We start from the raw sequence: 12,785 nt of genomic DNA, 5'->3' as shown, positions 1-12,785 counted from the left end.
GTAGCATGGCCAATGGAATTTCGCTATGAAGTCTTACGCTATTTTTGTGCAAAACATCAAATGGGTTCCAACAAAATCTGTGATACTCATCCTATAGTTAATAATATCAAATTGTAAGACTCAAAATCAAATCAGTGTGTAGACATAGTCTTCGTTAGGAAAGTTAAGTAAGTTAGATGCCTCTGAGACCAAAGTCAACTTTTCAAGTGGCTTTGCATATATTTATAGAATTCACTATCAGATTCAAACAGTTTAAGACAATAAGTGATCATTAAAAAAAAAAAGCTTTGATTCGATCACACCTTTTTTGTGCCATCAGTTGCATAACATCCTTCACATAAGGCTGTGAAAACATAAAAACAATTTGAAGAGGCATGATCCTCAGCTTCCCATTTACTTTAATTGGCTTTAAAATAGGCTGTTAATGAACAAAGACAGCTTTCTTTAAAATGCACACAAATCAAAAACAAACCCACACCAATAATTCCAATAATGGTAGTTTCGTAAATTTCTCCTTTCAGCCTCTGTATATTATATATCAAAGCAAGAAGGATGGTAACATAAAAAATACTGGCCTTTTAAACAACCCAAATATTCAAAAAGACACAGATTTCTGCCACAGATTGGTTTGCATGTTTTCTGTAGGGGTTGTGAGATACTGATCACCATGTAGCCCCATGACTATGTGGGCCAGTTGTCGTTGTTTAGAAGTTGTAGCAAGTCTAGGAATTAGTTCAGAGAATATTTCAGATTATAAAACATTCAGATAAAATTGTGTGGAAACATACTGCTTATCTGAAATGCTTTACTCAACCAATTGCAGTAAGACCTGTTCTGACTGAAGAAAGCATAACAAGATACTTTATTCCATGAAGTGCTTTATATCTTTGGCTCAAGTAGAAGAAACCTGAATTAACCTAGCCCATTTGTGCTAATGTGGTCTTTACCTAGCGATCTGATTCCTTGAAATTAATTTAGTCTCAAAATCCTTAACTAATGAGCACAGTGCATTTTTCACTGCAATGGTATTGCGGGAACTATAGTGTATTCCTGCACGAAGGTGATGAGAAAAAAAATCTTGATTCTGGATGGAATTTTTAGTTTTCTTTCTCTGATTATTCATGAGAAATACGTTTGGAAAGAAGCAAAAGAAATTACTGGAGAAGAACTGTTTTCCTAATACCAGGCAGAACAGATTTGTGTCTAATGCACTGTCAAGATTTTCCAGGAACAGTTTATCCAGTTTTAAAAATGACTCTCTGAAAAGACTGTCTGAAACAAACTTTAATTTGTTCACCCCAAGGTTCTGAAAATTTATTTCAGAATTTTCTTCCAATTAATTCCTTCACCTTGCTGTTCTGAGCAATGCTTATTGGCTCAGAGGTTTGGTCTGCTCTGTAAGAAAGCTGACAACTACCTCCATGTTAAATCCTGGTTAAGGCAAGGCACAGGTAGTTTTTACCTTTAACTTAGCTAAACTAATTAAACCGCTGGTGGGAGGATAAAGAGTTGACTTTGACTAGCTACTCTGAAGTAAAAATTACCAGTACCTTTTCTCAAAGAGGACTTCTTATGGTAATCACTTTTCAAATTAGCTATCTCAATGTACAAACATGCTTTTTACCAAAGAAACAGCCTTAGGTTTTATCTGTGCTGGGCAAATGAGATGGCTTAAGAGATGTATTAATTAAAACACTCCAATTAATATGTTTTAAAGACCCCTATGTTTTTGCTTGTAATGCAGACACAAACAGTAATGTTTTTAAATGTGTTGCCTAGTTATGACTAACCTTAAGAAGAAATGGTGACCTTAGCAATATATCTAAGCTAGTGGTTGGTCCCATTTTAACACTAGTTAACTAGAAATCAGTTAAATTTATTTAAGTAACACCTCCAGAGAATGCTGTGGTCTCCTGGAAGGAATGTCTAGATTAGCATTTCTGAAGGTGTTAGTTAACTAAATGTAACTAAAATGCTGCTAACTCAAGGTACAAGACCAAAATTCTAGTCTACAAGTACAGGAACTAGGATTTGTTCACAACCAGCTCCATTATTTCCAGACTAACTATCTGTGCCTATGTGCTATGTTGCCTTTAACAATGTATGTATTACTTAAAACTTAAGTTACAAGACTTATTTTTAATAGTGTAAACAAAAGCTGACTTCAGGAGGTTCACAGCCAACATGGCTGGTCATATATTTCCATTGTGCAGCCAGATAGCCATACTGGAATTTCACATATAATTAGGGGTAGAGTCAGGAACTCTTAGTTTACGGGAATTTTACACCAGGAATGTGTGGCTATTACAGACTTACTATTGCTATTGATATATTTTCTTAAAAAGATACACTGATACTTTTGTATGTAGATTGCCCTCCATAATGGACTTTACTGACATTCATGTGGGAAACTGTTATGGCTGGTAATGACAACCAAACCAAATATCTGCATGGAGAGATAAATGTGTATTTTTCGCATTGTCAAAAATTGGCTGATATATATGAGAATATGTCTTAAAGATCATAACACATCCAATGTGTCTATTCTGTACAGCAAGTAAGGCAGCAGTGATAACTACCATTTACTTATTGCTTCACCACTCTGACTTGCCAGAGTAATTTTGTCTCAAAATCGTGCATAATATAATACTTGTGTTTCCACCATAAACACCTTTTTAGGTAGCTCATCCATGCCTTATCCACTGCAATTTTAAATCTTATAGAGAGGAGACAGTGAGTCAAATGCCAGAAGTGTCCAAGATGTAAAAATCTGAACAATAACAGATTTAATTTGCTACCCTTGAAGTCATGTTTTTCCTTTCCTTTTCTTTCTTTAAATGTTTCCTTTATAAGAAATACCACAGTTCACTGCACTTGAAAATTAAAGACTAAAGTGTAAAGATCAAGGTTTGAATTTGTCCATTCCCAGCCACAACAGGGAAATTAAAATCACCAATCAAATTCCCATTCCTTATCACAGTGATAGCAACAACTTAGAAAATACCAAAAGCAAGAAGTATAGTTCAGGTGTTCTTTGCACATGGCAAAAACAAAAAAATACTTAGCACTCTGCTTAATGGTATCTTGCACATTTTTGAATTTACATATTTGATTTTTAATAAAATACAGACTATACAAACACTTATAAATTGTGAAGAAAATTCTGCATTCCTTTACACTGGGGGAACATTGCAGAAGTCATAGGTTCATATTTTTCAAGTCTACAATGGACCAATGTGATCATATAGCTTCATCTTCTATATAACATACACCATAAATTGGTGTAGTGAAACACAGATTGGGATTAATAAATACATGGGCATGAATAGCAACTATAGCATAGACAAGAAATTAATAAATAGGCAGTGCACTTTAAACAAGATAGTGTGTTAAGTTATTGAATGCACAGATATCATTAATGTGAAAACTATTCAATGAAACTAGACTAAACATGACTTTACCACTTATTTTGGCATCTTGAGCAATTTTAGGAGTCAGTACACTGGAGTATCTGCAAATTTCATTTATGTGATGATTCCAATCTGTAGTTCTTTAACTAAACTTTTTCTAAAACTTTATCTTCTCTAACCTACTTTGCACCAATTGAATCAGCCTCCTTTAAATACAGGTACACTTACTTTGCACTTCTGAAAACAACTTATAATAAGATGCATTTTATACAGCTAATTAAGTCTTTTAATTTATACAAATTTGCCATGGGGTTTTAAACTGTAGAAAATGTGTAAACTTAACAATTTGCAGTGCTAATAGCTTCAACAGTGGGAATTAAGTCATTTGAAGAACAATAAGGTTGAAAGATTTTTGTTTTTATAGCGGTGACAAGTACATTTTAAAAGGCTTAGCCAAAGTCATTAGTGTGCCAAGACACATTCACCAAATTTTATTTCTGTTCAGACTCATGCTCCATAGTTTTAGTCAACCCATTGCTTCAATATCTGTAGCCAGACATATTGACCACTGACATTCTTAGAACTACCTGGCTTTACAAAAATATTATAGAGATAGGGGCAGCTAGTTGACCTGAGTCTGGCCTTTTAATTCTAAGCCAGCTTTCACTTTCATACTACTTACATCAGCTGCAATAAGATCTAATTGATGGCACTGGGATGGGATCCTTAATAGATGCTAAGCCACCACCAAATGTGTGGTTTGAAGCAGAACAATATCTTCAACCAAATCTCTTTTTTCTCCTACATCAGTAGACAACAGTGGAAAAGGAGCCAGATTTAGCAAATTAATGCTGAGCAGACTGCTCATCTATGCCAGAAGAATACTTTTCCAGTGATTGCATATGGCTCCATTATACCATGCAAGTGGTTTGTATCATGATTATAAATATAGGGTCTGCCAATCTCACTTAACAAAGAAGGGAATTCAGTGATTACATTCAATCTCCATACATGCCTAACACCGCTGCCACTGACTACATCAAATACTCCAAACTCGACTCCTGAATATGCCCTTGTCCATGATTTTACAGCCTCCCCTTCCTTGTCTACTTCTCTGGGTCTCTCTCTTCATGCTCCTTCCTCATTTTCCCCAGTACTTTTGTATACTGGGAAGAAGAAGCCAATATATACCCCAAGTTGAACCTTTCTAATCTGGTACTCTCTCATCCGACTATATCTATAATCCAGCATGATTTTCATTAGCCGATGGGTGTGGCTGAATTTCCTGTGAGCTGATAAAGTTTGTTTACAGCCACCGGTCCTGGCTCTCACTGCTCTGTGCTGTTATTAAGGTGTAATTTACCCCTAAATGTCTTCTAAGAGACCAGAAAGCAGTGGAAGTGTTGGTAACATTGCTAGACAATAGCGACCTCCCATGATCCAGCAAATTCTTTCTTTGAGCACCAGTTAGGTCCTGAGGGTGCCGGACAAGAGAGGTTCAACCTGTAGTACTACTGAACAAGAACAGGCTCTCATTGCCACAGCAGGATTTCCGGAGGTGTGAATAAGGAATTTGAGTGGAAAGAAGAGCGTGTTCAGTTTTCCATCCATATGAGAAGGCGAAATAACATGAAAGTTTCAGATTTTAGTATGTGCCCAGCCACTCTTATGGCACTACATTAGTTATGCACTGAAGAAGGGCACACAAACATTGAATTAGGAGACCAAAAAATTCTTGATTTCCAGTTCTGAAACTGCCATTAAAGGATTTTATCCTATTTGAGAAGCATGTTTCAAACAAATATGTTTGAAATGATTCACTTGCACATTCATGTTTGAATTCCTGAAAATATTTTTGGCATGAAGTTTTCTGAGACTTCCCTTGGAGGAGAAATCCTGTGATATCAAACTACTATGCTTCTTGGGCTGTATCAGGCACATGCTTCAAGCAGCCAACCATAATCAAATACGTTTATTAGAACCAGGATCTTGTACTGACTTTTCAAAATCTTAAAAAATATATATATTTTGGTCAATATTCTAACCAAAATCAAAGGTATCCTGCACTTTATACACCCATCTAAAAATCTACGGTGACTTGAACAGGAGACCAGCTTTTTCTTTTGCATGCAATGTGTGTTTCATTGCAAATGTCCTTACAGAGATACAATGAACCCTGAATTGTCAATTCAAATAGCGTTTGTCAGCAAACTCACACTTCTGATAGTATTTCATAATGGAAAAAAGAATGGCTAATATCTTCCTGAGAATAGCACTGTATACTTCTTAGTCTAAAGATTACAGAGATAGCTTATCAACAGTGGTCTTTCTTACAAATAATGATGAGTGAAAATTAGTATGCAATGACTTGTTGCAGCATGGAACAAAGGGCAGCGCAAATGGGAAAACATAATCTAATCAGACTCCAAATCCCCTCTCTCCCCATCACAAACACACTGAAGGGGCACCCTGCATGTTGATCTCATTCAGAAAGCACAGCATTCTTTATGCTGCATGAATAATAGTTCTGTGTGCTGTAGCATACACTGCAAAAAAAAAAAAAAAGAGGCACCATCAGAAAAAGCTTGCACTGACCATGTTAAAAATATGCAGAACTGAAAAAGATCAAACATAATTAAAACATAGGAGTCCAGAAATTCAGATTTGCAGACCCCTGCATGCTTTTCTGAAGGCACAGCATTCCCAAACATGTCCTAAAGAGAGGCTATCAGAATAAAAACACACTCCCAACAAATGACTATAAAATCAAATGTTGCTCTTGGACAAAAAGGGAAAACAATCCCAAAGATCTCATTTATAAAGCCTCACTCTCAAAACAAGACACAAATACCACCCCACTGTCTAATTCCTATATGCCTTATCAATTCAGGCGAGTTTAAACAAAGGGGTGGGGGGAAGAAAGAGAAGAAGTCTAATTCTATAGCTGCCTACTTAGAAATGCCTGGCTGCTGCAGATGATTTTGTGCGTGTGTGTGTGTGTGTGTGTTTAGAAATGGAGAGATAGGCTTAAAGTATTTTCCATTTCATCAAAGGACATATATTACTTTACTGGCTCACTAAAATGTTGGTTTTATGCCCACCCCTTTTCAATCTGCCCATGTCTGAGATGCACAGTGCAGGCGTACAATCATGAGTAGCTTACGACACTCAGTGAGCACTAGGTGCCTCTGCATGCTTTAGCAACATACTGCTCAGCTGAAGGGAAGGGATTCTTGCTGTCTCTCTCTCTGCTGTAAGCATCACCTAACAAGCAAAGCGAACAAAGAATGGGAAATAAAGCTATCCTTAGCCGGTCAGTGAATGAATTGTAATCTGTCTCTGTGGAGTAAAGGTTGTGCCGGTCAATGGTCGTTTCCAATGATGGACATTAAAGAGATTGTCAAATCGTGTGGAGTCGTTAGGAAAGAGTTTGGAGTTTTTTCCACAACGTCACAGTATTAACTGCAGAGAAAAGGACACAGAGAGAGAAAGAGAAGATCAAGCTCATGCACATAGTTCTGAAACTTGCAGGTCCTAGAAGTCAGCTTAAAAAGCTAGCTGGACATCCCTTTAGCTCTTTGAGCAGAAGCAAAATAAGACATTGTGAGCCTGCCAGCTTTGCACAAAATTGAAAGGGACTGAATTTGTAGCACAGAGGGGTCTTTTTTAGTTCTGCATATAATTAGTCCAAACACAAAGGAAGCAACTGAATGGAGGTTGTCACTCTCTGGAAAAGGGTGGGTAAGACACTTTTTAATTAAATTCTTTCGGGAAGAAAGATTTTTTTTTCTGTTTGCTGCAGTATCTAACATGAACAAAATCGACATCCATTTACCTGTGAATGTCTGTGAACTTTAATGCTGAACAGCTCCTGCATGCTGTAAAGTGAAATATTTGCCTCTGTGTCGTTTTATTGTTCCCTGAAATAAAATATGATGTAGAATTTGGGAAAAAAAGATTTCAATGGACATTCTCAAGCATATTTGGAAAGATTCTTGCTAATGGATTTCCTTCTTATCGGTCTCTGTTTAAACTGGTTGCTGAGGAAGCCCCCAGGGTTGATATTGTGTACACTGGGTGTCTTTTTAAAAATGCTTCCAGCCGTGAATAGTGGGTGTCCACAGCTCTGTCGGTGTGAGGGCAGGCTTTTGTACTGTGAGTCACTGAATCTTACAGAGATGCCTCGCAACCTGTCGGGCATGATGGGCTTGTCTCTGCGGTACAACAGCCTTTCCGAGCTGCATGATGGACAGTTCACAGGGTTAATGCAGCTCACGTGGCTCTATCTGGATCACAATCACATTTGCTCAGTGGAGGGGAATGCCTTTCAAAAATTGCGGAGAGTTAAAGAACTCACTCTGAGTTCCAACAAAATCACTCAACTGCCCAATTCCACTTTCCGACCTATGCCAAACTTGCGTAGTGTGGATTTATCATATAATAACCTGCAGTCTTTGGAACCAGACCTGTTTCATGGGCTGAGAAAACTAACAACTTTGCACATGCGGTCCAATGCCATCAAGTTTGTGCCCGTGAGAATTTTTCAGGACTGTCGCAGCCTGAAGTTTCTAGACATAGGATACAATCAGTTGAAAAGTCTGGCTCGAAACTCTTTTGCAGGCTTGTTTAAACTCACCGAACTACACCTTGAGCACAATGATTTGGTGAAGGTGAATTTAGCCCATTTTCCAAGGCTCATTTCACTGCATTCTCTCTGCCTTCGGAGGAATAAAGTCACCATTGTAGTCAATTCCTTGGACTGGATATGGAAATTAGAAAAAATGGATCTCTCTGGCAATGAGATTGAATACATTGAACCTCATGTTTTCGAAAGTGTACCTCACCTCCAATCACTGCAGCTGGATTCCAACCAGCTCACCTACATCGATCCAAGAATCCTCAACTCCTGGAAATCCCTCACTAGCATCAGCCTTTCTGCAAACAACTGGGATTGCAGCCGCAATGTTTGCGCCTTGGCCTCCTGGCTGAGTAACTTTAAGGGTCGCTACGATAACAATCTTCTCTGTGCCACCCCTGAATATGCACAGGGAGAGGATGTTCTAGATGCAGTGTATGCTTTCCACTTGTGCGAAGATGCAGAAGACCCAACAAGTGTCAACATGCTCTCAGCAGTCACAAACAACAGTGACCAAATTTTCACTTATAGCCCTGCCACAATAGTATACGATGTACAGGATACTGAAGGAGAAAGAACAACAAATGCCATAACTGTAACGATGCCCAATGAGAACACTGAGAATGCTGTTCAGATTCACAAAGTGGTCACAGGCACCATGGCACTGATTTTCTCTTTCCTCATCGTGGTTTTAGTGTTGTATGTCTCATGGAAGTGTTTTCCAGCCAGCCTAAGGCAACTCAGACAGTGCTTTGTGACACAGCGCAGAAAGCAGAAGCAGAAACAAACCATGCATCAAATGGCTGCCATGTCAGCCCAGGAGTATTACGTTGATTACAAACCCAACCACATTGAAGGAGCCCTGGTGATCATAAATGAATATGGATCTTGTTCCTGTCACCAGCAGCCAGCAAGGGAATGTGAGGTGTGATTTTCTGTGGGGATTTAAACAGTGTGCAACCAAATTACAATGGGCAGACAGACAGTTCATTGGGGGTTTACTGTGCTTTTCTGATGATTTCTGATGCACTTCTTTGCTGAAATTGTAAAGAATCTGTCTAAAAGACTTGATATGTTAGCTTTATTGTGTCTTAAAATCTTCAGGACAGTCAGTCCTAACATTTCATATGATAATGCTCCCTTTGAAGATCTGACAATATTCAGGAATCTGAGAGTGTAAAAAGGTACCAATTATTGATTGACTTTTTTTTTGTAAACTACAAAAATGTTTAAAATAAAAAAATAGCATTTACAGTTTCTACAGACTGGTGTATACTACCTGAATTGTTATTTGGATGCATAATGCAACAATTTATTCTATTTTCTCCTCACATAGTGTTAAAATGAAAGTCCAGCAGCAAGGAAGCCACATAAAACTGAAAGATTAAAATTAATACAATGGCTCCACAGTGTAACTATTATGTAGCCCACATATACCAGGTCACTGTTTCTTTAAAGAAAGAATGGCATAACAAATACATTTTTGTTAATATGTTATGTGTAACAGTATATTGCTAAAACAAGGAGCTGAGTCATCTTGGAAAGGCTAATGTTCTAACTTGTCGCTAGGAAACATTTCTGAAGATTTTTCAAGATAGCTGACTTTTAAGTTGCTCTGAGAGCCACAGAAATGCAGCATATCCCAGCAATATATTCTGTATCTGAATTGCAGTGAAAACTCATTAAAAAAAAGCCTAAAAACATTACTTCATCTTTCCCATAAAATCCACCTTATTTTAAAGGGATTATTTAAAATTTCCTAGCATTTTCCCCTTTCATACACTTCTGCAGGATGCTAAAAGCAGAGAGCAATGTAGGCTAATGATGAAAGAACTAAGGAGGCAGCAATCCAATTTTCAGTTTTCAAGAGTAAAGCCTTGCATGTAACACTGCAGGCACCTAATGCATAGCATGATTAAAGCATACATTGTTACTATAGTAAACTACCGTAAAATCTAGTCTTATGGATGCATAGCTTGTCAATCACTGTAATCACAAGGCATCATTAACAGCCTAACCTTCTAAAAATATCTGCAGAGGAACAAAGTATATGATCCCACCATACCAATTATTGTCACATGGGTCAGTGATAATATCAACAGTGATTTGTTAACCCAGAGATTTAGAGCTGTTTCATTTTACTACCCTTATTTAAATGCTTGCTTCTCCTGTATTTGGGATGCTTTTCTCCAATATGTGACCAACGTATTGATTCTTTTCTGAACAACTCCACTTTTGTCAATGAAAACAATGATGCTACATTTTTTATAATATCAAACACTTCATCTTTTCAAACCTGCTTTCTACCGAATACCATTCCAATAAAACATTACTCATGAAAGGATTTTGTAAAATGTATATGCTTTGTACTTATTTATTCACTCTGAGGCTAGCAAAAGGGAAGAAAGTGCCACTAAAATTATGTTTTTAATATTAACTTAGATACACATTTTAAAAAATGCCTATGATGCTAAAATAGGTTTTTAAAAGACTGACCAGGAGAGAATCAACCCAAGTTTTTCTGTGTAGAGCCTTGGTAGGCAATGTTTAATTGCATAAAAAGGAATATATCATAAATTATTTCCAAAGGCCAAATGAGCCCCTCCTTTGAAGAGCCAAAGCTTTATTCTTCCTCTGCTTAGCAACTTTCACCATGATTTATATTAATTAAATAGGAAGTACTTCTGTATTGTAACCGTATTTTATACAGTAAAGCTACAACACCATACATTAAAGCCATGTTAATCTGCACTGGTAGAGGATCAATTTTTTTCATTTTTCCAAAATATAAGCTCAACCTCTAATGCTTTTGTTTTCAAGCCATTTGCAGTTTCCCTGCTATCTTGAAATTTACTCAGACCATTTTAGCTAGGATTGTAATTAACCATGTTAGCATCGGTGCATTGCTTGTTATGTTCCACAGCAAATTTGAATGAGTCCAATCCTTCACCCATTGAAGTTGATACCTAAACTCCCATTGACTTCACTGGAAGAGGATCAGGCCCTAAATGAGCAGTGCAGACCAGTGATGGAACCAATAGCAAGACATCCCTTTGTGTGTCTTGGGGGTCTGCTGAGTTTGGTAAGAGAAAACATCTTACCCAATGATACTAAAGGGCCCTAATTTCCAGACTTGGTGCAGAAAAATCCCTATTGAGTGCAAATGAGGGTTTTGCCTGAGGCAGGTCAGCAGAATTTGGCTCTCTAACTTTTATTACCAGTACTATGAGATAATCCGTATATCAAAATGTAACAAAAATGGCATGTTGAAAACAGACTGGTTTAAGCTGGTTTGACAGAAAGCTTCCAAGAGCACAACAAGACAGTTCAAGGTCTACATCTGTTAAAAACAAAACATCGAATTGCTTTTCTTCAACAACTCCTGTTGCTATAAGAAACAGTGTTGCTGCACTCATTTTTCTCCAGAGTTCATGTAGATATAAGATATTGTGGTCCATGTAAATCTGCTGCATGGCTGGTGAAAACACTAGCTTTCTTCAGATTTTGAGCACGTTTGAGGTGTGTTTTCCACGCAAGTCACTGCAAACATCTACAGAATGGTTCATGCTGTTTACCATCATTAGACATTTCAAACGAGGTTTTGTGAGACTTGGACAATTCTGCCTTTGTGACTGATTCACCTCTGGTCTTCTTGCATCTTGCACTGGCACCTTAAAGTAAACTAAAACTGCTAATCTGATTATTTTTAAAATGCAGTATTTTTCCCCCAAGGAGGACTAATCTGATTACTACCTCTTACCCTTTCCCTAAAATGGGAGCAGATATCATTAATGACTTGCTTCCCTTTGCAGAATGACAGATAGACCCTCCATTTATAAAGATAACTGATATTCTACTTGAGAGATGATATTTTTCAAATAATCACTCAGCCTTTTTCTAAACAGACATGTGACAGCCACAGCATCACACGGCAAAATTCTGCTTCTTCAGGTCTCCAAAGGACACCTGTACATATCCTCTGGGGTCCTGAGCTGTCACCATGGCCCCTTGGCATTTCTGTTAATCCATATGGCTATAAACCATAATGATACTTTACAGAATTATTGCCCAAATCTGTACAAAACGTTACTGTGAGAAATAAATGAATATTCCAAATGTAAAGGGGAAGCATTTATTGTATTACAATCCAGCTAATCAAAATGCAGCTATTTCTTTCAGGCAGCTTGCATGGGTATATTTGAATACTACTACCTTTGTAGAATACACGTAGCAGTAGGAGAAAGCTATTGCTGATTACTGCTTTCAGATTTGATATTAGACTAAGTATGCATGAAGTTGTTTCTATTTTGATCCCCTTCTCAGAGATTTATAATATAGCTACAAACAGATATTCTTCTGGGTGAATTGTGACACAGTTTCTCACCCAGGAGGTGCTGTGGGAAGGTCGGAGTGTAAAACTATTTTAAATAAAACCTCTGATTTCCTTTCCCTGGAAAGATAACTTCCCTTTTTTTACTAGGCAATTAGCTCAAGCTGTTTCTTTCAGTTATCACACACAAGACAAGGCAAGGAAACTACCTTTCATGTGGATTGTTAATACACAGTCAGTATTATGGATCTATTATAGACAATCTTTTGCTACGAACATCAATACACAGTGATGGTGTATCCAATAATGATTCTGAAGGAAATGTTACTGTGCATGCTCTGAATACATATGAGGGATGATTTATGTCTCTTCCCAGCTTTTTCTTTTACTTTCCATACTACAGAAAAAA

At 37.4% G+C, this 12,785-nt stretch overlaps 2 protein-coding genes across 5 annotated transcripts in view; one reads left to right on the top strand and one right to left on the bottom strand.

The window, feature by feature from the left end:
* The window catches only part of CTNNA2 (catenin alpha 2), an 814,165-nt gene that overhangs the window by 239,464 nt on the left and 561,916 nt on the right, over window positions 1-12,785 (bottom strand). The window lies entirely within an intron of this gene.
* LRRTM1 (leucine rich repeat transmembrane neuronal 1) lies at window positions 7,412-8,977 on the top strand. The gene has a single exon (XM_074991672.1). It carries the CDS (start codon window positions 7,412-7,414, stop codon window positions 8,975-8,977), a length of 1,566 nt encoding a protein of 521 aa, XP_074847773.1.

This window comes from Carettochelys insculpta, chromosome 4, assembly GCF_033958435.1.
Source record: "Carettochelys insculpta isolate YL-2023 chromosome 4, ASM3395843v1, whole genome shotgun sequence".
Taxonomy (NCBI): domain Eukaryota; kingdom Metazoa; phylum Chordata; order Testudines; family Carettochelyidae; genus Carettochelys; species Carettochelys insculpta.
The sequence above is the reverse complement of the archived record's forward strand: the minus strand, read 5'-3'. Positions and strand labels throughout refer to the sequence as shown.